The following is a 27952-nucleotide window of genomic DNA, read 5'->3' on the forward strand; positions in this document are numbered from 1 at the left end:
ACACACACATATATATGTGTGTGTGTGATTTAATTAACACATTTAACAGGATTTGTTTTCAAAACGGATACATTATCCCTTTAATCAAATGTTTTATTGTTATTTTTTATTATTATTAGATCACATACTGTCATCTCTTATTGACTGAAATGTTGTCACTGCATTTTATTGTACATTTCAGGAAAGCAATGCTTTTTTTTACAGGATAGATCAATAGGGATTCATTTAATTTAATGTGATTATTACTTTATTATAAATACATGTTTATTTAGATTTGTATGCAAAATATTTTCACCTGTTCTGATCATCAGTTTTAATAAAAAAACTTGTGGCTAAAACTCAAACAAACTTTTCAAACAAATCAAATTATGCTTATCAGATTCTGACATAAATATATATGTTTTTTTACTTCTTCAGGCCATATTATTGATTGTGAAATAAAATGCAATAAGAGTTATTTACAGTTTACATAACTGTGTATCATACCTGCAAAAAAAAAAAAAAAAAAAAAAGGTGCAAAGGGTGATGGATGGGGGACTTTTCTTAACATTTTTTATTGGAATCAGCAGTTCAAAGTGTGCCGGAAAATTAGAACTACATTGCGGCGACATTATAATGAAGCGACACCAACTTCTATGGTAACAAAAAACCCGTAAAACTATGATTTAAAAGGTTAAATAAAACAAGTTTAAAAAAAAAAAAAAAAAAAAAATCATGCTATTTCATTGTCAGAATGGAGAAATTTGCCAAACGGCGACGGATTTGCAGGTATGGCTTATACAGTCTGCAACTGAAAATACTGTGTTAAAAAGTTAGTTTTGCAATGCAAGTAAACAAAACAAAAAAAGACACTTCAGCATAAGAACCATGTCAGTTCACATCTTTTACTGATGCACATTAATGATTTTTTTTTTTACAAAATACATATATGGAAGTCCTAGAGCCTCTGCATTCAGAAGTGCAGTGAGAACGAGGCAATGTTCGAAAGCAAAACAAGAGGCAGAAGAAACGTGCCGAAAGCTCGAGATTTTTTAAATTAACTACATACAACTCTATCTCACAGTATATGAACATTAAAGATGTATCAGAAAACAGCAATAAAATAGGCTTCTTGATAGAAAAAAATATTTTTTTATACTTTCTTAATAGTGAAGATTAGCCCTATCTATCGAACAACTGAAGAACTGCAATAACCTTACTTTCCCCAAATGCTGTCGGCAGACCGTACGGGTCAAACATGGGTCTCCTCAGATTTTTAGAAGAGCATTTCTGTCTCTAGAGCTCGGCTACGGCAAGGACAAAGATGACAATTCATAAAAGTACAGCTGAGAAGTGCAATAATAGCTTATTAGCCCATCCGTGGGGCTTTGGGTAACATGTTGACAGCAGTAAGCTACATTAAATGAAGGTGTATTGAACCAGAATGCAAGGCAGGGCTGTGAACAGCTGCGGAAGTGAGATCCTTGGCATTTCGCTATGAGCTTTGCATCTACAGTTCCTCCTTCCAATGAAAGACGCACTCATCGGCACTGAACTTCGACAGAGCTGGAACTCGCACGTATATTGCAAATGTTACCGTCGTAAAGCACCAGGTAATAAATAGGCTTGTACAAAATGACTCTCAAAGACACGCTGAATTCATTATGTTCCAAATAAATGTACAATATTCAGGATCTCAACTGCACAATTTATGACAGTGTAGATCTTTTTAAAAAAGGAGATCCGCGTCCGTAAAATGCGATGGCATCTCCGGTCGCTAAAATACGGGTTAGAAACGACACCCTGGATTAAGTCAAATAAATTAATGCGATTTGATAAAATTCGATATTTTTGTGAAATGGAGATTACAAATATTCTGTGTCAAACGAATGTGATTGAGAGCGACTTCATGAACAGAATGATGATGTGTTTGTGGCACCGTTTCACAGAGCTGAGGTTAAAAGGGCATCGAAGCTGCATTCTCTGAGAAAGACGCCCTGCCTCGACTCTGAGATCTGAATAGATGAAGGCCATCCCGGTGTGGGACGCCTGCAGACTGAACGCCACTGACATCGGCAGGGTGTGTGCGCGAGTCCGCTGGTGATCATCGCTGGCTACTCCATGATGGCTCGGTAGATGACGGGTTCGATATAGTCCCCTCTGTACCTGGAGTTGATCACTCGCTGTCTCTTGCTCTCCTGAACCTTCTTCTCTCCAAACATCCCGTCAAAGCGCATGTCCGATGCCTTGGACTGAATCACACACACATGAAAATCAAGTACTTTTTCCACAGTGATTTTAAAAACGTCTTCATTACAGAGTTAAAAGCCATGAACCAATCAGTTACGAGGTGAATCACAACATTACAAACTTTGATTTGAAGCAAACATTTGAAAATCTAATAAAAAGACTGCGGCTGTGTCCGAAATCGCCCCCTATACCCTTTACATGGGGCACTATTTGAGGGAACGGGCATCTGTGCCTAGTGGATCTTATCGAGTGTACTCATTCAATCCCACAATGCACCAAAATAACGAGTGTATAACCGATGTATGCTCAATGGCTAGAGAATACCCATAATGCACTGTGACAGTTGTGAGCCGAAAGAATTCCCACGTCTGTAACTGAACCATCCATCCAACCATTTTCCAAACCGCTGGTCCAATGTGGCTACAGCGTAATATCATTCAGGTCTAAAATACTTTTAAATTGATTATTAGATCTACAGGTGAAACTTGAAAATTTTTAATATTGTGCAAAAGTTTATTTATTTCAGTAATTCAACAAAGGTGAAACTAATATATTATATAGACTCATTACATGCAAAGTGAGATATTTCAAGCCTTTATTTGTTATAATTTTGATGATTATGGCTGACAGCTTATGAAAACCCCAAATTCAAAATTAGAATATTGTGAAAAGGTTTTAATAAGCTGTAAGCCATAATCATCACAATTATAACAAATAAAGGCTTGAAATATCTCACTTTGCATGTAATGAGTCTATATAATATATTAGTTTCACCTTTGTTGAATTACTGAAATAAATGAACTTTTGCACGATATTATAATTTTTTTCGAGTTTCACCTGTAAATCTAATAATCAATTAAAAAAGGATTCAAGATAAAACTTGTCATTACTGCTGGAGCTGTCAGTTTGCTAAGTTTTCAAATGATTATCAAACAGAAAGCACAAACTCTGCACAAGTGGCAGTCCTTCCGGCGCACTCAGTGTCTGAACTCACTCACTCGGTTTCATGCACTCCTTCAAGTGGATTATATCAGTGGAGTAATGTAGGCAGCAGTGAGTGAAGGTATAGTATAATCAACATATTAACAGTATAATCAAATTAAAAACAATAAAAATCTGGCATATGACAAACACAAATCTCATAGCGAGCTCGTCTGGATTACATCATTTGCTGCACTTCACTGGAGTGGGCGTTCAATGCGAGCTCTTTTGTCATGATTTGCTCACCGCAACTCTTTGATTGGTGGAATTTTCTGTACAGCATCACGAGTTATGTATTTTTTCACCACAAATTCAGCTGTTAAACACACTTATTTTATACAGCGGGCTGACGGCTTCAACATATGCCATCGATTAAAACCGACGCAGCTCACAGTTGGTCGGTCTTTAAAAGTTTTTTTTTTTTTAAATCAATTTCCTTATGGAGAAAATTAACAATTGAACCTCACTGTTGAACATTATATTCTGAAGATTTAAAATTATTGCTGATTTCGAATTGTACAAGCTCAACGACTATTAAAGGGATAGTTCACTTTGAAATTAAATGTTGGTATGTTTTAGCTTACCTGAAGTGCATCCAAGATGTAGGTGTCTTTGTCTCCGCAGTAGTTTCAATTTTGATATTTTTAGGTCAAACCGTTCTTGTCTGTCAGTCATATAATGCAGGTATATAGGCACTGTCTCCAAAAGCATGCAGAGAAAAGTCCAAATTTAAAAATTCCCCATGGTAAGTGCACATTGATGGCCTAAGACACGAAATAAGCGGTTTGTGTGATAAAACGAACAGTATTTATATCGTTTTTATCTCTTTTACACAACCACGTCCATCTGATCTGTTTACACCGGATTTCTTCCCCGGAAACTAATCTAACCGCCTTCGATTGGACGTTGCATTTTTAAACTCAGCAGAAACGCGTGTGATTGGCTGTACAGCTCAATGTATGCCTTTGATTGACCTGAACAATGAAGCGAGTAGCGTGTCAAGATAGAAGGCTTGCAAATTGGGAATAAGTGAAAACTCAACACTCCCGGATGAGTTCGCGCGAGCTTAGGCCATCAATGTGCACTTACCATGGGGAATTTTTTTATTTGGACTTTTCTCTGCATGCTTTTGGAGACAGTGCCTATATACCTGCATTATATGACTGACAGACAAGAACGGGTTGACCTAAAAATATAAAAATTGAAACTACTGCGGAGACAAAGACACCTGCATCCTGGATGCACTTCAGGTAAGCTAAAACATACCAACATTTAATTTCAAAGTGAACTATCCCTTTAAGTACTATTGTCATGTCACAATTTTTACTTGCAATAATCGTTAGCATATAGGGCTCACCAGACGAGATTTGACCCTCTTGGGCAGCTCTTCATCTAGGGTGTAGACGTCATCTCTCTTAGTGGTCAGCTGCGAACCGTCCTCAAACTCCACCTGAAGAGAAGCAGTGATTTACTGAACGCAGACACAGGAAGCTCTGCTTGAACTCTTCTCTGACATCTACCTGGTACATCTGAATGACATGAGCTGCCACGAACTTGGCTCCATAGACAAGACCATCCGTCCATCGGACCTGAACCACGTCCCCCTGTGGTGGCGGACCCAGCTGAGCGCAGTCTCGGTTCTACACAGAAACATTCATATACAAGAATATGTCATGTCGTAGTCATTATTAGACAAAACATACACAACGGTTTAATGGTTTGGAGTCAGTACTTGAAAAAATAAAAAATAATAATATTTTTTATTCAGGAAGGATGCATTAAATTGACTAAAAGTTACAGTAAAAACATTCATAATGTTACAAAAGATTTCCATTTCAAATAAAATGCTGTTCTTTTAACCTTTCTATTCATCAAAGACTCTTAAATAGTTTTTACACAATACTAAAAAGCTGTTTTCAACAATAAGCAGCAAATCATCATATTAGACTGATTTCTGAAGGATCATGTGACACTGAAGACTGGAGCAATGATGCTGGAAATTCAGCTTTGATCACAGGAATTCAAATATATTATGATAGAAAATGGTTATTTTAAATCAAATAAACGCAGCCTTGGTGAGCAGAAGAGATTTCTTTAAAAAACATTTGTGTTCATTACAGACTTTTCAATAACTTTCAAGATTACTTCACTAATTCCATAACTTTTAAGTCGTTAATGTGACTTTTTTAGGCCTGCAAAACTTAAATATTCCCTGAAACTTCCTGGTTTTCCATGACTTCTAAAATCTAGTTACAATGTTAGCTAAATGCACGTCTTGTCCCTTACCACAATGTCCTCTGGGAAAAGGTTATCACTGAAGGAGCCATCGTCAAAGTTGACCTCATAAAAGGTCTCTTTTGTCAGCTGTATGACTTCACACTGGTAGTAGCGCCCGTTTTTGTGTTTGCAGATGACCTTCTGACCCACGCTGAGCTCTCGCATGGATGCTTTATTACGCTGCAGAAGAGAAACAGACATCAGAGGTCGCCGGGCACTATGAAAATTGCATTTCTTCACAAACTCTGTTATTTTCTGTTGTAATTTTCCTAGATTCCATCATTTAAATTTCTCTGTAATTTGTTTTAAATGACTGATCCTGGCATCGACATAAAATGATGGTCACTTAGTGGATACGAGGGTCGATGCTTTTCAGAATAAAACAAATATACTATTTATATCAGGGGCAAACCATCAAAGCAAAGGTGGGTGGAGTTTGAGTGCACATAATGAAATGATCACTGTCATAAAAACTTTTTAATTAAGGTTCAGAGAAAGAAAAATACTAGACATAATCTGTTCTATAGTGGCCTATAAAGTATTTGAACACTTATGCCCTGCTTAACCCCTTAATGAAAGGGGTTTCACCCCCTTTTTTTAATAGACATGAAAATGCACATTCCGAATTTAAATGGTTGTAATTCAAGAATGCTTTGGAATATAGATGTAAGATTGGTCTTGTTTTGACATTTGACAGATTTTTGTAGAAGTGAAATAAATTAAGAAAGTTAAAGTTTGATATCTAAAAAAAAATAAGCTTTCAGTGAGATTTAGTTTTGGGCGCAGTACCAAACTTTTCCACTAGTTGACATAACTGCCCATATAAGGGCGTCTCCATTTCCATATTTTGTTTGAGTGATCTGAACCATTATTTTTACAATTTTCATACAATTTATGAAGTAGACATCCTATTCAGAAGTAGTATTGAAAGTTTGGCAGATTTGGAAACGAATTCAACCTCTAAGAAACACAAAAGATCACGTATGTGCATTATAGCTCGCTGCCACATCACTAATGCTGAATCTATACTTTTTTTCTTTATATTTAAAACATTTTCAGACCTTTTTTTCTTAAAGAATTGAATGGATGCTATCTTTTGAACTCTTGGCATGAAAACAAACTGAGGTTTCTACCATTCTTTCATGATTTTTCATGTTCATCACTATTTCAAAAGGCCTTAGGCCTTAGGAGTATGAAATTGATAAATTATGGCTCCTCTGTAATTTATTTTGAAAATCAGTCACCAAATATGTAAACTAGAGATTGTAAGCATTCAAATTATATAGTTTGTCAAGATCAGTTTAGGTTTAGTATAGGATATATTACTGTTTTAAATATGTAATGGCTGTGGTTATGCCAATATAAGGGGTTAAAAAGGTCTAAAAAAGGAAACCTCAGAGTTTGAGCTCAATACCTCTGATTGTATCGGGCCTTTGTGGCGACAACATGTGACGTAGACGACGAAGGGCCAGTTGTCCGGGTGCATGATGACACCTGCGGCCTGTGCGCAGGTCGGGTGATAGGAGGTGGGACAGCGACCGTGAGAACACTGCACACAACAGCCCGACGTTTTCTTCATCCGCCGTTTGCAGTAGTAGCACTTCTAAAAGCAGATACAAGAGAAGAGCTCACAGGAAGTCAGTTCAGAGGAAGTGAGTCAAGAGGAAAAGGCCCCAAGTGCAGATATAAATAACACAGTGTCTGCTTATACCAAAGCCATTCCAGTTAAAGGAACATCTTGAAGTTACAAACTGTCTCAAAATGTGTCGTTTTCTCGCATGAAGGATGTGGCACATGATTTAAGACAGGTCAAGTTGTTGATTGATGGAGGTTTGGCGTAAAACCACATCATTGATGAGAAGTGAACTGTTTTCCACACAGAAACTCACCAGTTTGAATCTCTGCAAGGGAATGCCGCTGAGATCCACGGGTGATCGTTCAGCGATGTTCACGAAGCGAGCCTCTAGCACTGCCACCGCACACAGGACGTGAACCCATCTGTGCATGAGACACATGTCAGGAACCAGCGCTGATCATTTATACAACATTAACAGAAGCTGAAGACAACAGCAGGAAAATAAAAACTCTCAAGAACACGTCACATTTCATCTCAGAATCAAAACATAAAAATAAGCAATTATATTTTGCATTTAGGAAAACCAGTTTGGTCTGGAAGTTTTACTTTTGAGTTTTTTGTAATTACCATTCTTTTTTATATCACTGATTACTGTAAAAAAATGTTTGAAAAATTATATATATTCATGTATATATGTAGTCAAACCAAAATGTATTCAGACACCTTCAATATGTCTCACATTATTACAGTTTATTCGCTATAGTTTAGGAAATGGTAATAAAATATGACAAAAACGAGTTATCAAATCCGTTTATATTTCACTGGTTTTGTGAAGACTAACTGATTCCTGTAATCTCAAACCAGAGTTGTGTAATAAGAGAAGTTGCATGGAAACAAAAGGTTCTTGTTGGTCTAAACTAAAGCACACAAAATCACAGCTCTAGGAATTAAAGAGCTAATGTAACTTCTAGGTCAGGAGGCATTACCTACGCAAGTGCTGTCGTTTTACTTACTTGCCATTATTGGCTCTGTGTAACGCTCCTCCTCTCAACGAACACAGACAGCAACTCTGCCAAGAATCACAGATTCAAACATCATTGACATCATACTTGTCATTAAACAGAGAGATGAAAGATCATTATGTGTGTAATACAGGTGTACAGTGGCCCAAAAAGTATTTGGACACTTAATAATGATCAAATGCAGTGACATTTGTAAAGAAACATCAAAGCAAGTGCCATTCGTTTTAAAGTAAAATACACTGGTCAAGTAAAACTACTTTGTATACACCTAGTATACATAACTCGTATTTCAAACTGGCATTCATGTATGTTGTATTTTTGTTGTTTTTGGAGCTTGAAAGCCTCAATCTTACAGGAGAAAACTTCAAAGAAAGTTATATGGCTTTTTTACAACAATAAGGACAGTATTTCTGAGTGTCCAAGTATGTTTGGGCCACTATATGTAAAGACGTTTGTGTGTACCTCAGCGAAGGCGTTGGCTTTACAGCGGGCACATTTCCAGTCTTTGGAAATTCTCAAAGGGGCCACACCGTAACAACCTGGAACAAACAGCGCAAATTAAACAGATTTTCCCTTTTCTGACAAAGTATGTTCATATCTATGATGAGACCACCATAATGCATCCTGGGATGCTTTTCAAACAGTACTGAAGAAGTTCACATGCATGCTGGACATTTGTTCCCCAATAGTTTATATTCTTATTCTTAATTTGAGGCATTAAAATCCATGTTATAAACAGACAAACTACACTTTCATTCAAAAGTTTGGGGTCGGTAAGATTTGTTAATGTTTTTGAAAGTCTCTTCTGCTCACCAAGGCTGCATTTTTTTTTAATTAAAAATACAGTAAATCAGTAATATAGAAAAATATTATTACAATTTAAAATAAGTGTTTTCTATTTGAATATACATTAACATGTAATTTATTCCTGTGATCAAAGCTGAATTTCCAGTCTTCAGTGTCACATGATCCTTCAGAAATCATTCTAATATGATGATTTGCTGCTCAAGAAACAGTGAGTAACAGAAGTATTATCAATGTTGAAAACAGTGATTTTTTTTCAGGATTCTTTAATAAATAGAAAGTTCAAAAGAGCAGCATTTATTTGAAATAGAATCTTTTGTAACATTATAAAATGTCTTTACTGTCACTTTTGATCAATTTAATGCCTCCTTTCTGAATAAAAGTTTTAAAAAAACACAAAAAAAGAAAACACTTCCTGACTCCAAACTTTTGAATGGTACTGTATGAAAAGGGAAAGTCTCTCCTGCAGTATTGTGAGAGGTCAGTACTCACTTACTTAGTCTTAGTTTATAAAGCCTGCCGTGGCCCCGCACCTCAATATCTCGCTGAGTTGCATATGCAACCATATGTTCCTGCACAGACCCTTAGATCTAGCAATGACAATTTGCTTGTCGTACCCAAGTATAAACTCTCTACTGTGGGTGGTGGGGCTTTCAGTGTCTGTAGGCCCTAAGCTATGGAATAAGCTGCCCACTAATCTTCATGCCACCCCTGACCCCCAGACCTTCAAATCTCAACTTAAAACTCATCTATTCACCATGCTCTGTAAATAATTATTTTCCTCTCCATTTCTCTGTCTTCCACTTTTTCATTTTCGAAATTGATGTTTTCTTTGATTCTGTAACTTCTCATGTCTCAATCTGCTTTTCTGCTTGTTTGATTGTTATAATAAGCAGATTCCTTGTCTCTTTGTCTCTCAACTCTTTGTATTATTTTATGAAGCGACCTTAGGTTCTTGAAAGGTGCTATAAAAAATAAACATTATTATATATATATTATTACTCACTGGTGTGCACACGGACACTGCACAGGGAGCAGCTGACGAGCAGGCTGGTGCCGTCCTCCTCCAGGCGAGGTGTGGACGTCTGGACCTCTGCGCTGTCCTCTGTGGTGGTGGTGAAACATCTCTCAGGAATCAGAGGCTTAGTCCTTATCTGACCCCTGGGCAGCACCACAGCCGGCTCGCTCTCGACCCCTTCAGACTGAACACACACACACACACACGAGTGTCAGGCCTTCGTTATACTCCAGTGACAGGAAATAAATTAGTGCTGGGCGGTATGACCAAACATCCATATCACGGTATTTTTCTAAATTATACCGGTTTCACGGTATATGACGGTATTATTATTTTTTCAAGCATGACTGTGTGTTAACCACATTTTCTACTGATTAATGGAGAGGAAATACTGCAGTAGATTGACTTAGAATGCCCTATTTTACTGTCATGAGTGAATATTGTAGAAAAAATCCAAACTAGCATTAGATTAGTTCACTTTCAAATAAAAATGTCCTGATAATTTACTCCATGTCATCCAAGATCTCCATGTCTTTCTTTCTTCAGTCGAAAAGAAATTAAGGTTTTTGAGGAAAACATTCCAGGATTTTTCTCCATATAATGGACTACAATGGCAACCAACGGTTTGAAGGTCCAAATGTCAGTCTCAATGCAGCTTCAAAGTCTCGACCAAATCCTGGAATGTTTTCCTCAAAAACCTTAATTTCTTTTCAACTGAAGAAAGAAAGACATGGACATCTAGGATGACATGGGGGTCAACGTTGTTAAAGGGGTCATGCACTGGCTTTTTAAATTGTTTTATATTGTTGTCTGAGGTCAACTTATGACGTTCGCTTGGTTTTACATCAAAACATCAAAATTAATAATGAATAGGCTATTTTCTACCTCCGGTATTTATGGGCGTGCCGCATTGAAGACTTGGAGGTAAACGCCCACTGCTATGATTGGATAACAGTTTTGCATATTATAATGAGTTTCATGTAATGCGTGAATCGGTGGGCGGGGCTAAACAGGCGGTGTTGAAGTAGGCGTCGACCTTCTTCTGCGGAGGCGGGGTTTGATACCCTTTGACGTCATAGATCCCCACTTTGAAAAAGGTGTCGTTCGCTGTGCCTGGTGTCAATAAAAGCTTTTATTGGACTAACAATGAAGTTTTCAGTTCTGAAACTTACAGAATATTCTTATAGTGTGATGACCTCTTTTGTCAAAAGTCATATTTCTCAGTTCATCACCCCTTTAAAGCGACACTGGTATTGCGGTTAAAAATTCATATCATAACAAAAATAAACAGTATGAACCGGTATACCGCCCAGCACTAAAAGAAATGAAGGCAGATGTCTGAAACAGGCCACCGTACCCGTTGATGAGCCTGAAAGATCATGCACACAGCGCAGTATGGAGGCAGCAGACCCATCTCTCTGTTGTACTCTCTCTCTCTTTCTGGATTATACGGTCTGTTCTGCCACAGCTGGGTCAAAGGTCGCGCCCAGGCCTCGCCGTCGAGCCCGTCCTCCTCTGATGCAGTCTGGTCCTGCAGCTCTGCACATGCACACACAATCACAGCATACTTCATTCAGAGGATGCTTTCATGCAGCGTGATTACGGTACTTTGGTTACACTTTATTTTAAGGTGTCTGTTACAGTGTAATTATACATTTAACTACCGTGTAATATTCATTAACTACATGTACTTACTATAGGGTTAGGGTAGGATCAGGATTTGGTTGAGGGTTAGTTGCATGTAATTATGCACAATTTACTGTTATTACTATGGTAAGTACATGTAAGATATGTAACAAGGACACTGTAAAATAAAGTGTTACTGCAACTTTTTACATTGTTAAAATACTTTGTCAAAGTTAAATGTGCAGTGACAACTGTACATAAAGCATTCATATAGTAGTGAAGGTAAGGTGTTTGTAATAATTACTTTAATGAGCACATTATTTCTTTCTTAAATTAATACATGATATTAGCTAACCTCATGATATGCATTATCTTAGAATTATACATTTCTGAAATATGGACATTACTTGGACAACTCTGATATCAGATCACTCTAAATTGTAATGTGGACTAGACATGCATTTTCTGTAAAGCTGCTTTGAAATGAAATGTATTGTAAAAAGTGCTCTATAAATACCATAGACAGTATATAAACTGGACACAGCGACCCCATAGATTTCAACGGAGAAAAGTGAAGCCCATTAGAAGCACTCACTTCCTGATCGCCAGGCGAACTGTGCAGGCTCAAACTGAGCTTGACGACGTAGATGTGACGTGAGCAACGTGTCTGACAGCTGTCAGTCTTCTAGTAGTTGTGCCGAGAGAAATCTGAATCATTCCCTTCTGAATCTCGCAGAGACGGAGAGCGTGAGCATTAGCTGTCCATGAGCTAGCAGCAGGATAACTTTATCACTCTCTGTGGACTACTCCATTGACTTTATCAGACTTTATGCCTCCACGTCCCCCCGATTGCCTGCGAGCTTCTCCGCCGGTCTATACGGTAATTTCTCGACTGTGCGACAGAGAGTCGCGTGGTTATAACGCAATCGTTAGCCTATTTTTACAAAAACTGCTTCTACGGGGCCATAACGTAAGATCTAAAGTAATGGAGCCTTTTATACATTGTCGTGTTTCTTTAGAAATAAATAATGGAGTCTTTAAACGCCTCAGATGTAAAGTTATTCACTGTCAAAGTGACGCCAAAATGAATGGGAGTCAATGGAGTGCTAACAACAGGTGGTGTTCTGCTACAATGGCGGCGCCCGGGGAGGCTTCAGTTTCCGGCGGATGGATTACCCCCTTGATAAATACATGTGAATTTACTTCCTGAAGAGTGGAACATTTCAACATTGCTCTGTTTGAGTAGCCCGACATCGCAACCACGACTCAACCAGTGGTGTCATGAGTTTAGGGCAGGACTGTTGGTTTGCACAATGTGCAGATGTTTGTCATTCTGTTTAGATGTGCTAGTGCGCAGAAATTACAACGCATTTCAGACTGAACCCATTTTTCTTTGGACAATAGCGTGGGACATGCACAGCTGCTTCTGCATTTAACCGCACACATGGAACTCATCACTACATTTTTTTTAAATTAGGGCTGTTGATTTAATGCAGTAATTTTATTAATTATTTATAAAAAAAATAACATGTTAATGTGATTAACGCATTTAACACACCCGCCCTGCCCCAGACCTACGTAGGTCATCTTACGTTTCATACAGTTGCAGGGAAACAACTCACTGAGTGATGGAGCCTCTAATTCAAGACCTTAGAATAACCCGAAAATTCAAGATATTGGGGGTAAAAATGAGTTTTTGCCTCATATTTATATCATATGATATAGTTAAGCAATATTACACGAGTAACGAGCATCACAAATGTGATATTAATTTTATACAACAGATCAATAATTACAACGTTACAAAGTACTCATTAAGAAATGTACTGCCACCTACTGGAAGTTTTATATTCTTATTTGAAGTATTATTTCATTAAACAATTTTTTATATATTTTTGGACATAGTTCCCCCAAAAATGAAGTTTGTCATCATTTACTCACTCGTGTTGTTTCAAACCTGCATGACTTTCTTTCTTTTGTGGAACATAAAAGATACTTTGAAGAATATTGGTAAGCAAACAATTTTTGCCTGTAAATATATCTAAATACCAATTCAGATGCAGCTTCTGAAAAAAAAAAGCCATTGTAGCTTAAAATTGTATGTGTAATAAATTTCATGTTGAATCAAATCAAATATTTTTCTAAAGCTACTTTTTGTAATGTCTATTTCATGCTTTTCTCATTTAACACAATACTGACTTGAATAAATTATCTTTTAGGGGAATTCCGATGTGCGAATTATTTGCAATTAATTAATCTGCATGTAATTAACTAGATTACACATTTTTAAAATCGCATGACAGCCCTAGTTTTAAAATACTAAAATCATATATTTGCTATAGTATATTTAATATCTTTATAATACTATTATAGTATAATTAATTATGAATGAATAATTATGAATTAGCGCAAGCTCGTGTAACACTGATATTTTAGTAGAAATACTTAGGCAGTCGAATGATTAGTTGAAAAGTGTCCCATTACTGTAACGACAGGTCACACATTAGTGTTATCTTAGCATTATTATAGTATAAATAAAATATGGTATTTTGAATTAGCTTTTTATATTTTCAGTATTTGTTTTTATTTTATTTTAACGTTTACTCATTTTATTATGTGCTTTTGTCATTTTAATTTATTAGATTGTGTGTTTTTTTTTATATGTTTTTTTTAGCTTTGGTTTTAGTAATTTTTGTACTTCAACTTGAAATCAACTTGAAATTATTTTATTTCAGTTAGTTGCCAAGGCAAACATTTTTAATTTTCCTTTTAAGTCTTTAAGTTTACGGATATTCATTTAGCTTTATTTCACTTTCGGAAAATGATTTTTAATAGTTTTTCTACAAGTCAACAATGACAACACTGTCACATGCACACTGACCTTCATCACTGATGCTGTCCTTCATCAGAGGATGATGCCTGGGGAGTCTGGGGAGTCTGTGCTGAGCTTCCACTGGACGTTCATCTTCTTTCTGCAGGACGACACACACACTCACACTCATTATACACAGCAGAGCGCACAGACCCCCTAGTGAATTATGATGGAACTGCAGGGGGGTTGTGATTTGGTGACAGAAATACCAGTCAAATGTGGGGGAAAAAAATTAAACGTATATAATAAAAATGTACAAATAATAATTCTGATTTTTTTTTATTTATACAATAAACCTGCATCATCTCCACAGCTAAATGCCCTAAAATGCATTTGAGCATTTCAATTAAATGATTAGCCTACTCTTTTCAGCATAAACTTTCCTTTCCATGCAAATTAGGCTTATTATTTTGTTATATTGCCAGGAGCAATTAACGTCACGCTACTACTAATCATGAAAGCAGGTGGTACTCAGACTTTTATTAAGAGAGATGTTTTAATTGATGACAGCAGTAATTCATCAGACGAGGAAGAGCGCTCATATCCAGACACCGTAGAGTGCAGTTTCATCATTTTAAATAGCCGGGACTGTGCTAGCGGAGAGATGCTGTACAGCACCAGGATCGTTTGCTAGCATGAGGTAGTAAAACCTGCATCCTCCACAATCTAGAGAAGGAGAGTTACGTTCAGCACTCATTTTGTGGGTTTGTTTGCACTTGCATTATATAGTGCTGCAGGAATGAGTCCTAAAACCTGGAAACAAGTTAGCGTTTTTGAACTTCAGGTTTCATCTTCCCAAAGTCAGTGGGTTTTTTGAATGGGTTTTTGATTAAATGGCTGAAATACGGCTTGTGGTTAACACAACCTCAAAATATTGCACATTATATTCTGCAAAATAAAATACATCACTAATACCCAGTTGTAGGGCTGTAAACGATTAATCGCGATTAATCGCATCCAAAATAAAAGTGTGTGTTTACATAATATATGTGTGTGTTGTGTATAATTATTTTGTATATATAAATACACACACATGCATGTATATATTTAAGATTTTTATTTATTTATATATAAAATAGTTATATTTATATATAATATAAATTATATATGCAGTATATAAATGCAAATATTTCTCAAATATATACATGCATGTGTGTGTATTTATATACAGTATACAAAATAATTATACACAATACACACATGTCACATATATTATGTAAACACAAACTTTTATTTTGGATGCGATTAATCGCGATTAATCGTTTACAGCCGTACCCAGTCGTGATCTTTTTAATCTTTTCCTTGTCTTGAAAAAGGCGGTTGCTAACAAGTGGCTAAATGAGACTACAGAGGTTGTCGGAGACACTCGTCTATTCACTTGCTCACTTTAACAGCTTATTTTGTAAATCGCACACTTGAAAACTATTCGAACACTAACTTTTTATTTTTAAATAAAGACTGAAAGAGTTTGGCTGAAAGAGTCTGAAGATTAATGGTGGTGACATTGAAGTCATGTGACCGCAGTGTAGTTTGTTTATAGCCGGATTGTATTTAGGCTTCAAAATTCATAACGGTTGTTATCATGATGAACGGAACATGTATGAATAATTAAACACCTTTATTGTTCACAAAGCTTATTTCCTGCAAAAATTCAAAAGCTAATGGAAAAACCCTCTTTGTTTTTTGATACAGGGCTCCAGACTGCGACCAAATGGGCCTTTTTGCGACCCAACTTGAAACTTTTTTTCTTTTTTTACACGCTAAATCGGATCGCGATGCCAGCTAAACATCGTGATGTCTGTCTATCGGCACAACTAATGGTATATATTTTTTATATTTCTTCTGTCATGACAACGATGGTGGTGCTGTCGGTTTAACTTGTTGTTGCGTCTTCAAAAGTGCACAATAAAATGTGACACTGAATTTGAAACAGCACATTGTAATTTCTGCATATTATCAAAGTATTTAATACAGTGGAAATTAGTAGAAATGTGAATATTTGGTTAGCATGTTGATTTACGGTGTGTGCCCCTAAAATTTTCAGTTGGTGCTGACATTTTCAGTTTATTTTCCACTGTGCTCCTGGTGAAAAAAGTTAGTCTGGAGCTCTGTGATAAGGCAACCAGGGCGATGCTAACTTCTGGGTTGGCGTACAAAATGACGTCGTCAGCGCAGCAGTCAAAGCCTATAATGAATCAGGTGTTTAAACAACAGAGAAAGACGGCATCATACGCACCTTACAGTCCTCTTGGGAATCGCTATCAGAGTCGCTGTCTCGGTAACTCTCATGCCGAATGCGCGGCTCGGGATCGCTGTAGTCTCCTTTAGCGTAGCTGTGGACGTGCAGCACCTCGGCAGGGCTCAGCGTTCTCTGGAAGATGTGCTGGACTGCGGGCGGACACACCGGACTACCGGCCACTGACGCGGATTCTGCAAGCGTAAGATTGATGGCGCTGCTGCTGGATTCTGTGGTGACGGTGGAGTTAATGCCGGGCTTGTGTTTAGGGCTGTTGCTGGGTTCTGATTGGACATCACAGGTGGGGGCGGAGTTAATGCTGGGCTCACATGGACCAGGGCTGATGGTGTTTATAATGCCGTTGCTGGGTTCTGATTGGACATCACATGTGGGGGCGGAGCTAATGCCAGGCTCACATGGACCAGGGCTGATGGTGTTTATGATGCCGTTGCTGGGTTCTGATTGGACATCACATGTGGGGGCGGAGCTAATGCCGGGCTCACATGGACCAGGGGTGATGGTGTTTATGATGCCGTTGCTGGGTTTTGATTGGACATCACAGGTGGGGGCGGAGCTAATGCCGGGCTCACATGGACCAGGGCTGATCGTGTTTATAATGCTGTTGCTGAGTTCTGATTGGGCATCACAGGTGGGGGCGGAGCTAATGCCGGGCTCACATGGACCAGGGCTGATGGTGTTTATAATGCCGTTGCTGGGTTCTGATTGGACATCACATGTGGGGGCGGAGCTAATGCCGGGCTCACATGGACCAGGGCTAATGGTGTTTATAATGCTGTTGCTGGGTTCTGATTGGACATCACAGGTGGGGGCGGAGCTAATGCCGGGCTCACATGGACCAGGGCTGATGGGGTTTATAATGCCGTTGCTGGGTTCTGATTGGACATCACATGTGGGGGCGGAGCTAATGCCGGGCTCACATGGACCAGGGCTGATGGTGTTTATAATGCTGTTGCTGGGCTCTGATTGGGCATCACAGGTGGGGGTGGAGTTAATGCCGGGTTCACACAGACTTGGGCTGATGGTGTTTATAGTGCTGTTGCTGGGTTCTGATTGGACATCACAGGTGGGGGCGGAGTTAATGCCGGGCTCACATGGACTAGGGCTGATGGTGTTTATAGTTATGTCATCACAGGTGGAGGCGGAGTTAATGCTGTGTTGAGAGGAGATGCTGCTGGTGACAGACACGAGGGGTGTGGCGTCAGCGGCAGAGATGTCACTGGAACAGGAATGGGGCGTGACATCACTCGGCCGAGCATCAGTGATGCTAACAGATGTCAGATCAGTGTTTGGAGTGATGTCATCGGGGATGGTTTGGACATCACAGCTTTGAGTGACATGTCCAGACTGAGAGGCATCACTGCGCGGAGCCACATCATCACCGATGTTGTTTGTGGATTGTGAGGACGAGGTGACATCGCTGGGATCAGAAGGAGTGATGTCATCTCTTTGCTGCATTGTGATGTCACTGCTGGAGGTGGGGTTTGATGGCGAGAGCTCCGCCTCCATGCAGGGAGGGGCTTGATTCTCTTGCTGCTGTGGAGGGGGCGTGTCTGTCTCCATGGTCTCCTCAGCTTTAACATCACCTGCAGAAACACACATTGGTCAGTTTAGTATTTTTATTATAGAATCGCCAGTAGGGGAGTAAACGGTTCACAAAATTCACAGTTCGGTTCGATACAACACAGTGGTGTCACGGTTCAGTGCGTTTTCGATAAAATAAAAATAAAAATAAATACCAGAGAAAATTCCTTAATTAATAAAAAAAATTATAATAATTCCCACATCTTTAAACTTTTAGTTTTATAAATGGGGGTAATCTTTGAAGAATGAACAAATAATGTTTTGGTCATCACATTAAAAATAACATTTAAATATGATAATATTTAAGTTTTGAAGTGCTGGAAAAAGATGTGTGACATTATTGAAAGCATTTTACTATTCCTGCCAAACTTCCATAGTTACAGTTAGTGTTACTACATTAAATCCATGGTGAATGTTGCAGATTTGTGGACTTAAAGCCTATAGTTAGTTCATTCATCACGGCACAATGTTTCTCCTGGTTTCCACGTCAGCGCTGTCTGATCCGTTAATAACGGAGAAATTTAAACGCAGTGATGTTATTACTTCTGTGGCGAATTCAAATGCTTTCTTAACTGGATCTCTTAGCGCTGTGTAACGGTGTTTGATCAAGATCGGCCCACGCTGCACTGACATTGGTCCAAACTCATAAACGGTCCGTGAAGCACAAAATAAAGAGTAGTGCAGTTTCGTCACACTTTCATTACGTTTGTCATTTGATGTTGGGCAACGTTATGGTGGTCGCGCCGGTTCAATACGACTGCGTGTATCGTTACACCCCTAATCGCCAGGTATCATATGCTGTATATGAGGCTCTACCTGGGTCAGCGGAGATGGATTGTTCCTTCTCGTCGCCCGTCTCAGTCTGGCTGAGTTTGGCTTTCTTCTTCTCAACTTCCTCCTCTTCTACCTTCACTTGATTGTCGTCTTCTTTTGCTTCATTGCCAGTGCTGGGTCTGAGCCGCTTCTGCCCCACGTTCTGCTTTGGACTGATGCTGTATGAAGAGAAGGGAGATCAGAGATCAATATACACTTTAGTGGGTCGAAATTTTAAGTCCCACTTTATATTAAGTGGCTTTAAGCACTGTGTACTTGCATCGAAAAGTAAGTACAATGTACTTATTGTGTTCATGTTGTATTGTAAAACACGTTTGCTGCTATTGAGGTGTGATACGGGACAGGTGTGGTGGTATGGGTCAGTTTAAGGGTGGGTTAAGGTGTAAGGGGTAATTACATAAATGAATTACCGCTGTAATTACATGCAGGTATTTTTAAAATATAATTACAATGTAAAAACATATATGTACACAATAAGTCCATTACATCAAATTATTTATTTCAATGTTATTAGTTGTATATGTTATTAATATAAAGTGAGACCTAGTTTTCTAGTAAGGTACCATATCTTCTAGCATAACCTTCAACAGTGTTCACTTCATATCAATGTTTAAATACTATTATAGTATTAATTTAAGGGGTAATGAGATGGATTTTATAAAATTATTTTAATATGTTTCTTGAGGTTCACTTATAATATTGATAAAGTTAGTAAAGTTTCTTTCTACACACCTGTTGGTTTGCTCTGAAGTGCTGCTAGGTTCTTCATCACTAGCAGGCTTTTTCTCCTCCAGCTCCAGCTCTCCTTTCTCTACTTCGGTTTCCTCCTTTCCACCATCGGTCTCTCTTTTCACCTCCTTCCCAGACAATGTTTCTGTGCTGTCCCCCTTCTCTTCACCATCCGTGTCAGCTTTCTGCTCCTCTCCAGGCTCCGCTTCTCCTCTCTCCTCTTTGCTGCCATCGCTGAGCTCTCCCTTCTCGTTCTCCGTCTCTCCGTCAGTCAGGAGCTCTGACATCGCTGGTGTGGTCTTCGAGTGGTCAATGGGCGCATTGTCCTTTCCTGCTTTCCAAAGTTTATAACGTTCAGGTTGAAACTTGCGAACAAACAAATCCATGGATATCTTCACCATGTCCTTCCGGCAGGAACACTGAGAAAGAGACACACATCAACAATCAAAAACACACCTGCGGTTCCATTCTTAAAGCAACACGCCGACTTTTTGGGACTTTAGCTTATTCACCATATCCCCCAGAGTTATATAAGTCCATACATACCCTTCTCATCTCCGTGCGTGCCGTAACTCTGTCTGACGCACCCACCGCTAGCCTAGCTTAGCACAAAGACTGGAGGTAAACGGCTCCAGCTAGCATACTGCTCCCAATAAGTGACAAAATAACGCCAACATTTTCCTATTTACATGTTGTGATTTGTACAGTCACAGCGTGTACAAATAACAAGGTCACATGAGACACAGCCATCTTCTAACCGTATACATACTGGGAACTATATTCTCAGAAGGCGAAGCACTGCAACTTCTGCGGAGTGATTTGCTCAGCAAAAAATCAGCAAAATCAGATTTTGCGAGCAAATCACTCCACCCAAGTAGCAGTGCTTCGCCTTCTGAGAATATAGTTCCCAGTATGTATACGGTTAGAAGATGGCTGTGTCTCATGTGACCTTGTTATTTGTACACGCTGTGACTATACAAATCACAACATGTAAATAGGAAAATGTTGGCGTTATTTTGTCACTTATTGGGAGCAGTATGCTAGCTGGAGCCGTTTACCTCCAGTCTTTGTGCTAAGCTAGGCTAGCGGTGGGTGCGTCAGACAGAGTTACGGCACGCACGGAGATGAGAAGGGTATGTATGGACTTATCTAACTCTGGGGGATACGGGGAATAAGCTAAAGTCCCAAAAAGTTGGCGTGTTTCTTTAAGATCCAAAAACTGAGGTTAAGAAAACGTACCAATGTTGCCAGCTTGCCATAATCTATCCAGCGCTGGGATGCGAAGTTGGTGGACTCGGCACAGTTGAAGCCATGGTTAAACCCAGCGTGATATCCAAAGGGGAAGGTCACAATAAACTGACCTGCTTCCTGTGTGACCTAATGAATTAAGCAGAAAGAAGTCAAATCATGAGATTAAAATCAAGCATGACATGACAAGATGATAAAAATGAGGTAACTAACCTTCTCAAAGGGTATTCCATACTTCCTCAGAATTGACGGTGAAATTAAAGTCATTTTGTGGCGCAAGAAGGCTTCACAACTTTGGGCGCTTCCAGGAAAAAATCCTGCATGAATGAAAATGAGAAGAGTCCTGAGTAAATGAGCTGCTGAAGGAGAGGAGGAACTAATGATATGTTTTTAAAAGACCACTGTACCTTTAGCAAGACGCTCCAGTCGTTTCCCTTGCTCTGGAGGAACAACATACCTGCAGAAGACCAAGTAATGCTTTTGAAATCTCTTTAGGACAGTATGAATATTAATAGGGTCTGTAAGCTTTTATAATGTTTTTGAAAGAAGTCTCTTCTGCTCACCAAGGCTGCATTAATTGATCAAAAATACAGTAAAAATAGTAATATTGTAAAATATTAAAGGGTAACTCTCGCCAAAATTGAACCTAGGCTCGTTTTGTTAATTTAGTGTAAAAGCATAATTAGAATGGAAATGCCACTTTTAAGCTTGTATTTTGAATGGGAGTGCTAGGGGCACGTATATGATAGCATCAAAAATCACTGTTTTTAAAACAAGAAGGCTCGACAACATAAAACTGTGGTCGGAGTATCACCAGGTTCTCTACACATGAACTCCAGCAGTGACTACATTGTTTGTGTACACAGAGTTTACTAAAAAGAAAGGTTTTGTACGACTCACTTTATCAGTTAGTGTAAAGTGGCTGGAATTTTGTCAGTCAAAAGTATTCGATCTCCGAATGCAACGTAACATGAGGAGAGTAAAGATGGAAATCTCCTGAAGCTTGTTTCCATATAAATTCTAAGTTATCATGCTTTTCATTGGAATTACAAGTTCATGACATTTCTTCATATGGAGTCAGTTCATTACGTTGCATTCAGAGATCGAATACTTTTGACTGACAAAATTCCAGCCACTTTACACTAACTGATAAAGTGAGTCGTACAAAACCTTTCTTTTTAGTAAACTCTGTGCACACAAACAATGTAGTCAATGCTGGAGTTCATGTGTAGAGCCCCTGGTGATACTCCGAGCACAGTTTTATGTTGTGTCGAGCCTTCTTGTTTTAAAAACAGCGATTTTGATGCTATCATAGAAGTGCCCCTAGCACTCCCATTCAAAAGACATTTTGACCGAAAACGAAAATACGGTCAAGCTTTAAATGCTTTTACATGAATGTTTGACTCGGGTAGATTAACAAAAAGAGCCTAGGTTCAATTTGGCGAGAGTTACCCTTCAATACAATTTAAAATAGCTGTTTTATATGTTTAATATATTGTAAAATGTAATGTATTCCTGTGATCAAAGCTGAATTGTCAGCATCATTACTCCAGTCTTCAGTGTCACATGATCCTTCAGAAATCATTCTAATATGATTTGATGCTCAAGAAACATTTATGATTATTAGCAATGGTGAAAAGAGTTTAAATGTGAAAACTGATAATTTTTTTCAGGATTCTTTGATATAATAGATAGCAGTTCTTAGAAATAAAAATGTCTTTACTGTCACTTCGCTTCAATTGAATGCGTCCTTGCTGAATATAAGTAATAATTTCTTTAAAAAAATGTGAATGGTAGTGTATACAAACAAATGCTTCTTATGAGCTATATTTCCTGTTTCCTATGGGAAAATGCAAATATTAAACACGAGTTGAGACAGTACCAGGACTTGGGTTCTCCAAAGTGAAGGTAGTTAATGCTGTAGAGATCCATGTCCTCTGTGTGCCAGGCGAATGTGCTCTTCCACATCCCAAAATAAAGATATGGAGTGTTTACTCCTTTGATAGTGATTCCACTCTCTCTCTCCACAGTGTCCAAAATACTGTTGAGACGACCAATATTCCACTCCGTCACGTCCTGTATACAGTCACATATGTACAGGTGAAACTCGGAAAATTTGAATATCGTGCTAAAGATCATTTATATCAGTAATTCAACTTAAAAAGGTGAAACTAATATATTATATAGACTCATTACATGCAAAGTGAGATATTTCAAGCCTTTATTTGTTATAATTGTGATGATTATGGCTTACAGTTTATGAAAACCCAAAATTCAAAGTTAGAATATTGTGAAAAGGTTTTCATAAGCTATAAGCCATAATCATTAAAATTATGACAAATAAAGGCTTGAAATATCTCACTTTGCATGTAATGAGTCTATATAATATATTAGTTTCACCTTTTAAGTTGAATTACTGAAATAAATGAACTTTAGCACGATATTCTCATTTTTCGAGTTTCACCTGTATGTTCAATCATTGAATAGCACTATTATGACACTGTGTACAGCAGGGGTTGTAACTAAAATATAGTAGTGAAGAATATGTTTTGAACAAAAAGATTACTCACTGGATCATAGAGGGTTCCACTGATATCTGCTCCATATAACGGTGGATTGAATGTTAAATTCTTCCAAAATTTCCTCTCCAGTTCATCAAAATCAGCATATATGGGATTACAGAACCTGGAGTCGAGTCAAAGAATGGGTTTATTAAACAGTGATACGACATTCTCAATGCATTACTAGTAGGCTATGATATTATTATCAGCTAATATTACGTTTCCCTGTTCAGTCAGACTTACACTCCTGTTTAAAAGTTTGGGTTCTGTACTTTTATAGGTCAAGAGATTTATAATGCTACAAAAGATTTAATCCTTTTTTTCACGTCTCTATTTATCAAACACACTTTTGAATGGCAGTGTAGTTACATCAGTAATAAATGAAAAGTCACTTCATATGTGGAGAATGCTATTCCTCTAGAAAATAATGTGATTAATCCTGCATGCCAACACATTTATTAAAAAGCAAACTAGCAGTCAATTTGATTTCAAAAGGTCATTACCAAATTCTTTGGGCATTAGGATTCAAGCGTCAAAGGTGTCAAGTAACGAAGTACAAATACTTTGTTACCTTACTTAAGTAGAAATTTAGGGTATCTATACTGGAGTAACTATTTTTCAGCCAACTTTTTACTTCTACTCCTTACATTTTCACACAATTATCTGTACTTTCTACTCCTTACATTTTAAAAATAGTCTTGTTCATGGACTTCGGAACCATTGTATATGAGTGGGACAAGAGCAAGACCCACCCACTTTTTAAGACCAATGATATTGGACCCACTCACTTTTACCATCAGCGCCATCAGTCAAATCCATTCCACTTGAGGAACGCCCTAATGAATTAAACTCATTTCTACTGAATCGCTACATTATATTTGATATTTTTGCCGCAACTGATGAAAATAACCGCCCGGCGTTGTACCCTTCCAGTCAAATACTGCGTTGCAAACATCAATAACAGCTTTAAGTTAAAAGGCACCAGAATACATGAAATGGCATTTACTCCAGTATCATTTTTCTGGGGGAGGACACACCCACTTTTTTTTTTTTTTTTGCTTCTGACGCCCATGGTCTCGTTACTCCTATTTCATTCCGGCTTGTCATCTTCAAAAAAAAAAATAAAAAACTTTCCAGATAAATCGTGCCATCCGGAGAGAGTGAATTTGATTGTGGTTGGATGAGAAGTATGAACATATTAGGGCTGTAATCTCCCAGTCGATTAGTCGATTATTGGTTGATACGTTCTGGCTCGACCAAAATTCTGATATAGATTTTTTTGCCGCTAATTTCATCAGCTTTACCGCGTTCATTTCATCAGGTGGAAAGCACTAATTGCTAATGGTTTCAGAGCACCCCTGTTTCACAGGTCTTCAGAACACCCCCCTTGCTTTCACTTCTTTTGGATTAGCCCAACCCACCCGAGAAGAGAGACAGATTGAAGTTTTGCTGAATATTATTTATTTAATTGTGAGAGTGTTTAATTCATAGTCAGTCCTCTTCTACCATGTCAACAAGGACATCGGCAGTGTGGCAGCATTTTTTTTAAATAGAAAACGGGAAAAAAGGATTGGAGACTAATGCGCAATGCGCTGTGCCCAGTTTGTATTAGTTTTGAGCCTATGCTTTATTTTTCAGTTATGCACTTTATTTAGTTTCTGCTCTTGATCTGGTTTGTTTAATAAATATTATTTTAATAATATTGTGTTTAAGAGTAAAAGCTTTAAGTTAATAGTCTATTCGTATCTCAGCCGTGAAGCTGCGCTTTTGTGTTCAGCCTCGCTCTGTGTGAGCTACACGGCTGAAATTATAGTGTCTGTCAGTTATTATAATACATATGACAAAAACAATTGTCTAAATTATGTTGCATATTCCTCAAAAGTTCTTGTGATGATATCACTAGTTGACAACATAGTACTATTTTAGGAAATCATAGGCTATGATATTGCGCAGGTGCACGTGATGCAACGCTGTCAGACGTCACACACACAAACACAAACACACACACACACACACACACACACACACACACATCTGTTCTTTAATCTTTAATGTATTTGCATAGTACTAAATGTGTTCATTTTCAAAGGGCATATATGTGGCTGAGACATGTAGCCTAGTGCATCCCAAATGTTTTAACATTAACATTTTAATATAACATTATAGTCATTACGGCCTTTAGAAAAAAATTTTTTTTGAGGAGATGGGGTAGTGCACTATAGGCCCCTGTGGCACAGCCTAAGCTTTTGTCCTTAATGCCATTTTTTTCCTTACATTGCCTTTACTTTTGTAGTTTTGAAACCAGTACTTTTACTTGAGTAAAAAGCTTGAGTTGATGCTTCAACTTCTACAGAAGTCTTTTCAAACCCTAGTATCTATACATCTACCCGAGTAATGAATGTGAATAGTTTTGACACCTGTGTCAACCGTATCTAAACACATCAACATTTGCTCACTTGTCTGTGTTGGCCGTTTTGCGGAACTCGCGGACTGTCATTGGCTTCTTCTGGATGTTGTACTGAGTGAAGAGCCCTGATTGGCCGGTGACCACCTGTTGAATAGGGGCGGGAATCACCAGATCATCGATGTCATCATATGTGCGCCGGGGTTTCCAGTCCTTTGGTGGCACCACCTGCAACACACAAACAAACTTCCCACTTCCACAACACGAAAAAGTCTCTCCCAGCGATTTGAGCTGAATGAAAATCTTATTATCAACTTCAACAAAGAGCGGCTAACCTTTGCCATCCCGGCTCTGTGCGCCCCCTGCGACTCCATATACGCGATGTATCTGTTGAAGTCTTTGAACTCCTCTTTTGTGGGATGAAAGGTCATGATCCTGATGGCAGGACTCTGGGAGCTTTGAGAGACCGAGTCCGAAGCCATTCTGCCACTTGAACTATATGAAAAACATGAAGAATTCAGCAACAAAGAAATAAACAAGATTTATTTGTTTTACTCTTGCAACAACCACACCACAGAAACATTGTGTTAAATAATTTTTTACATTTTTCTCATAAAAAGTGTCTTGCTCCTGAAAACATCACCTGACCAACTACTAAACTCCACCACAACAATTACAACTACTAGGCTAGTCAAGGCGCAAACACATATTCATGATAACTTTAAGCAACTCAAAATATCATAATCATAACGAAAAGAGAAATAAAAGCTCAATATACAACTCAAATTTAAATAATTTAAAATTAAATATTCATTAAGTAGTAAAAAAGCTCAGTTTCAAAAACTAGGCTATTTAATGTTTAATTAAAATTCTAAAATTATTGTTTATAAAATAATTACAAATATATGTTTTCATTTAATTACATTTATTAATATTTTTCAATTATGACTATAATTATATTTTAATAATAAGGAAAAATATAAAAAGTATAAATATTCCAACCTGTTGAAATAACTAAACTAATCTTAAAACAATTATTTAGAAAAACAACAATAAAACAGCAGTTAATTAGATAATATTAATTAAGTTCAAATTGATTTGAACTGGAAAAACTAGAATAAAACAACTTATGACAGTTGACAACATGCACTTTACTGACAGAAATAATGAACTTTTTTCAATTATCAACATTATATGATAAACTACATGATTTTTTTTACACAAATACATAACTAAACTCTTTTATTCAAGCTCACGGTGTGTAATAAAAGCATTAACCCACTGTAGTGTTAATAACTGTTATGATTGTGAATGTTGAAGCACCTGTGTAAACTCACACTAGCATGCTAGCTGACATTAGCCAGATAAACACATAAAATATGATCATTCAGAGAGTTTAATCAGAAAGCATCACATATATGAATGTGTCACGATCTCATCATCATGTTCTGCTCAGGAACATTTAAAGTTTGACCCCGAAATCTCTCAAACTCACAGCAAAAACAACACCAAACACACACTGACGGCTAAAGCCGCTCAAATGAACACAAACTTACTCCTGTCGCACAAACACACCGCTTCAGCTCAACACACACACGCTCATATAGCTCAACACAGTGTAATTAAAAGCTTTTGGAAGTGTATAACTGTGTTATGACATGAATTATTGATCCGCTCCAAACTTTGATGAGCCCGATGGCTAACTATTGTAAACACCGACATTCACGCACTAAAACACACATGAAATCACCCCACACACACACAAACCCGCTCATGTGTGTCAGGAGAGGCTGAGAGGACTTTACTCACGGGTGTCGCGGGCTCAGCTGAGGGATGTTGAGGGCGCAAACTCAGAAAAACAGCGCAGAAAAAGACGCTTACAAACCAGACATGTCCTCCATTAGAGTGAAGCGCGACTGCGCATGCGCGCACA

General features: G+C 38.1%; 1 protein-coding gene across 1 annotated transcript; it reads right to left on the bottom strand.

Moving 5' to 3' along the window:
- Positions 1-535: 535 nt before the first annotated feature.
- Positions 536-27946, bottom strand: kdm4aa (lysine (K)-specific demethylase 4A-a). The gene is made up of 22 exons (XM_079629274.1): positions 27829-27946; positions 26355-26514; positions 26072-26247; positions 23625-23739; positions 22937-23130; positions 21462-21511; positions 21268-21371; positions 21046-21183; positions 19810-20225; positions 19060-19235; positions 16642-18245; positions 14415-14505; positions 11265-11446; positions 9896-10091; positions 8548-8624; positions 8077-8132; positions 7377-7485; positions 6902-7090; positions 5497-5667; positions 4731-4850; positions 4568-4660; positions 536-2231 (listed from the first exon to the last, which is right to left on the bottom strand). Exons 2-22 carry the CDS (start codon positions 26499-26501, stop codon positions 2094-2096), a joined length of 4542 nt encoding a protein of 1513 aa, XP_079485400.1. The 5' UTR covers positions 26502-26514; positions 27829-27946; the 3' UTR covers positions 536-2093.
- Between the last annotated feature and the right edge of the window lie 6 nt (positions 27947-27952).

Source organism: Phoxinus phoxinus, assembly GCF_949152265.1.
Source record: "Phoxinus phoxinus genome assembly, chromosome: 11".
Taxonomy (NCBI): domain Eukaryota; kingdom Metazoa; phylum Chordata; class Actinopteri; order Cypriniformes; family Leuciscidae; genus Phoxinus; species Phoxinus phoxinus.

Coding starts and splice junctions, on each gene's coding strand:
- kdm4aa (XM_079629274.1), bottom strand. CDS start 26,501: ATGGCTTCGGACTCGGTCTCTCAAAGCTCCCAGAGTCCTGCCATCAGG. Junction 20,226..21,045: donor ATGGCAAGCTGGCAACATTG/GTACGTTTTCTT, acceptor TCTCTTTCTCAG/TGTTCCTGCCGGAAGGACAT. Junction 8,625..9,895: donor CAGTGTCCGTGTGCACACCA/GTGAGTAATAAT, acceptor TGTTTGTTCCAG/GTTGTTACGGTGTGGCCCCT.